General features: G+C 37.2%; 1 protein-coding gene across 1 annotated transcript; it reads left to right on the forward strand.

The window, feature by feature from the left end:
* Positions 1-800: 800 nt before the first annotated feature.
* LOC114357686 (uncharacterized) lies at positions 801-2,139 on the forward strand. Its single transcript, XM_028311423.1, has one exon. The coding sequence runs from the start codon at positions 844-846 to the stop codon at positions 1,426-1,428; it is 585 nt and encodes a 194-aa protein (XP_028167224.1). The 5' UTR covers positions 801-843; the 3' UTR covers positions 1,429-2,139.
* Positions 2,140-3,678: the final 1,539 nt, after the last annotated feature.

A 3,678-nucleotide genomic window follows, 5' to 3' on the forward strand; every position in this document is an offset into this window, starting at 1 on the left:
CAACGTTCGAAGAATACATTGACATCGCAGATACACAATATCTAGTATGACCTTTTGGTTGATATGCCAGTGGAACCTATTTTTATTCAATTAATTTTAACAAATCTAACTCTATGTTACTTTTAATAAGGACCCAGGCAAATAATGACAATAATAACACAAACAAAAGTTGGCACAACACTACCTATGTTCACCCGTTTCCCATACTCTATCATTGTATTATGAACTCAGGATTTCAACTGTCAAAGGATGATGGGCAAAATGTATGGAAAGTGGTACCCGCTCCAATAGCCATAACCAATATATATTTTAAAAGGCCTTTAGATGTAGGAAAATGTCTGCTATGGGGCCAGTTCTNAAATGAAATGAAATGAAATGAAATGAAATGAAATGAAATGAAATGAAATGAAATGAAATGAAATGAAATGAAATGAAATGAAATGAAATGAAATGAAATGAAATGAAATGAAATGAAATGATGAAATGAAATGATGAAATGAAATGATGAAATGAAATGATGAAATGAAATGATGAAATGAAATGAAATAATGAAGAGATATTTACATCTTGGCATGTACTTGGATGAAACGTAACGTGGAAAAAGCATATTTTTACCAAACGTTTACCAGCAATAGGACAACAATAACGCAAAAAGTCATAAGAAATGGTCAACCTGCAGTGGAAAATAAGGTCCTCGGGTGAAACTATTCACAAGGAAGGTGTTGACACTACACTGGTGTTGTCAAATGCGAATCGAATTTCAGCTGGACGATTGATTCAACTGTTGATTAANTCAACCAACCCGTTTTTTCGACGTTTGAAAGTGGTGATATCAACGAACTTATGAAAAATAAACTAGGAGTCGATTTTGTGACGAGTGAGAAGTTCGTCGGTGATCTGCCGGTGAACACGGTCCAGCAGCGCGGGCAGAAGATCAGTTCGCGTCGCGAATCCGTCACGCCGAAGATCGTGGTGTGCCCACCAGTGGAAGAGATGCCTGAACCAGTGTCGCAGCCTCGCGGCGGGCGTCTGCTGAAGGCCCTCAGCCGGCGGCTCTCCCGGCGCGGCACCGACGCCGACTCCCTCGGCAGTTCGAGCAGCAGCGACAGCGTTTCCTGCGAGCAAGGACGAAGTGACGACCGATCATCATGCTCAGCTAGTGACTCCGGCAGCGACGGCTCCGAAAGGCAACGCCGCCATCGGTCAACGGTCTCCCTGCGCCGCGTGTTCCAGAGCCTAAACTTAACATCGCGTTCGCAATCCTGCTCACCGTCGGAGCGCCAGCGCCAGCCGAAGAAGCAGCAGCAGCCGAAGCGCATCCTGCGGCCCCCCGTCACCTACACCTACGTCCGCGGCCTCTCCGGCCTGCCGACGCAGAGAGTACCACGACACACAGTCTGCTGCTCCTCGATGGGCTTAAACCGATAAAGTGATCCTGAAACGTATCCTTCGGAACGATCAAGGGCGGAGTTCAAGACTGGTTAAGAATTACGAGTAGTCTAAAAAGCGCTAGCGAGAGGAGTAAAGTTCTCATCATATCATTAGTAGGTGGCACCTGGGCGTCAAGCCGATGTAACGCTGTCTTCATCAAGGACCAAGATTGAGATGATGCTGGGACCGTCGTGCTGTTGGCGCAATCTTCGCAGCGCTACATGCGAGCTGTGAATCGATTAAGTTGTATTTAAGGGACAATATTAAAGACTGTGTAAATCGTTACGGGGTCGAGTCTCTTGTCAGTATTAGTAAATTAGTATAACACTTATTAAGTCATAATTATCATGAGATAATTCATGATTATCTCAATCGAGTTGCACCCTAGTACACAAATCTTTGTTCTTTTCAAATATTTTTCTAGATGTTTGTATCGAAGTTTCGATCGTGCATGATATTTTAACACAATTTAATAAATTAATCTTCTTGCATTATGTAGATAAACGAATTTGTACTGGATTGATCAGAATCTCGATGTAACATAACGTATAATTAATTGTATTTTCTTTCTGTTATTCAAGTATAGTGCCTTTCCAAATTTTAAAACTAAGTAGTTCTAGTTATATGTATACTATTAACTTTAAGAGTCGTGTACCTTGACACAATCACTATAAAAGCTGTGCTGTAAGGAATTTATGTGTTTTACACCATAACTCATACATCACTTAATGGAAAACCTACTTAAAATTGTAATCACTTGAAATATTTCGATTTTAATATACCTACTTAATTGGACTGTTTGTCTACGGAATATTATTGTTCATAAACTAAACTAATCAGTTGATATTGCTGTACACGTAGATAGTATAAATATTAAATCAACTAGATGTAAGTCATTTTTATTGCGAAGTAAGATACACTTTCGTATTCAATAAACTTATGAAAATATAACTATGTCTTATCAATCCTAATCCTAAATAACCCCAAAATAGTAACAAAGAAAATAGTACTTGTAGAATTAACAAGTCGTCATGCAGATCTCAAACATGGAGACCTAATAAAGTATTTATCTTACCATCTCTAAATACGTAATCTAAGATTTAGGTAACTACCTAAGAAAATAAGCAAAACGTATTAATCAAGCAACTGCTCTCGCCAGATCTTTCAATCTAAAAAACTCATTCAATTAACCTAGATATTTTTCCAACTAAATCTGACGTAAGCCACCCAAAAAAATTGAAATTCAGTAAACGAGTACCGATTCTCTATGGGACCATTATCTAGCTTTTACTGACCTTTTAATGAAAGGTCGAACAGCTAGGACATTTAATTTTATCTGCAGATGAATATTTGAAAAACTTTTTTAATTGACTTGAGCATTTAAATGGAAATGCGGTTTAAGAATTGTACTAACTTACAAATTATATTTTTTTTCTGCAAGAAATTCTAAAATACTTCAGTTTGAAAATATTTGCTTCCACATAGAGCTTTTAAATGTATAATTTTTCGCAAATTAATAAGTTTTACTATTATTTATTGACAGGTAGCAATTACTGTATGCCCCATAACTACATCATTTCACACATATCGAACACGTTTGTTTTGTTCAAGCCATATTAGCCTCATTATTTCCATAGAGCTAATCATCGAATAGACAGCATTAAAAATTATGGGCACGAGAAGGTATTTATACCTACGTGAAGGAAATGAAAACTAATATCTAGATTTAAATAAGTTAATAACAATAACATTACTGAAATTCATTTAATCCTTCGAATGTCTATCTCTAAATAAACACAACATAAAAGATATATGTACCTGTATAAAAAGACGAACAACTCTTTTCATGAGTATTGCAATCGAGCGAAAATTATTTTCTCATAATGAAATAGGCCCTTTTCTTTAATAATACTCATACGTAAGAGCTTATCAAAGTAAATCAACCAAGGTATTAAAGGTTTTTCGAAACTACTTACGAGTACTTCTAAATATTCGATGTACCTACTCATTTTTTTACACACATGGTAAATTCTATGGTATATTGATGTCTATGGTTGGTCCACATCAGTCACCTGCAGTGGGCACGCTGCCGGCCCACTCACCGCTCCGCACGTGATGTTCAGCTAAAACTTGTTAAAAGCTCTTTTACACCGGAAAGCTTTATAAAGTCCATCTATTTTCATTGACAGCCGAGTTATCAAAGCAGATTAAAAGGAATAAGTAAGTAAAAGCTGTTAATAACAAAAA

Source organism: Ostrinia furnacalis, unplaced genomic scaffold (genome assembly GCF_004193835.3).
Source record: "Ostrinia furnacalis isolate ACB-3 unplaced genomic scaffold, ASM419383v2 OfSCF3323, whole genome shotgun sequence".
Lineage (NCBI taxonomy): Eukaryota > Metazoa > Arthropoda > Insecta > Lepidoptera > Crambidae > Ostrinia > Ostrinia furnacalis.

Coding starts and splice junctions, on each gene's coding strand:
- LOC114357686 (XM_028311423.1), top strand. CDS start 844: ATGAAAAATAAACTAGGAGTCGATTTTGTGACGAGTGAGAAGTTCGTC.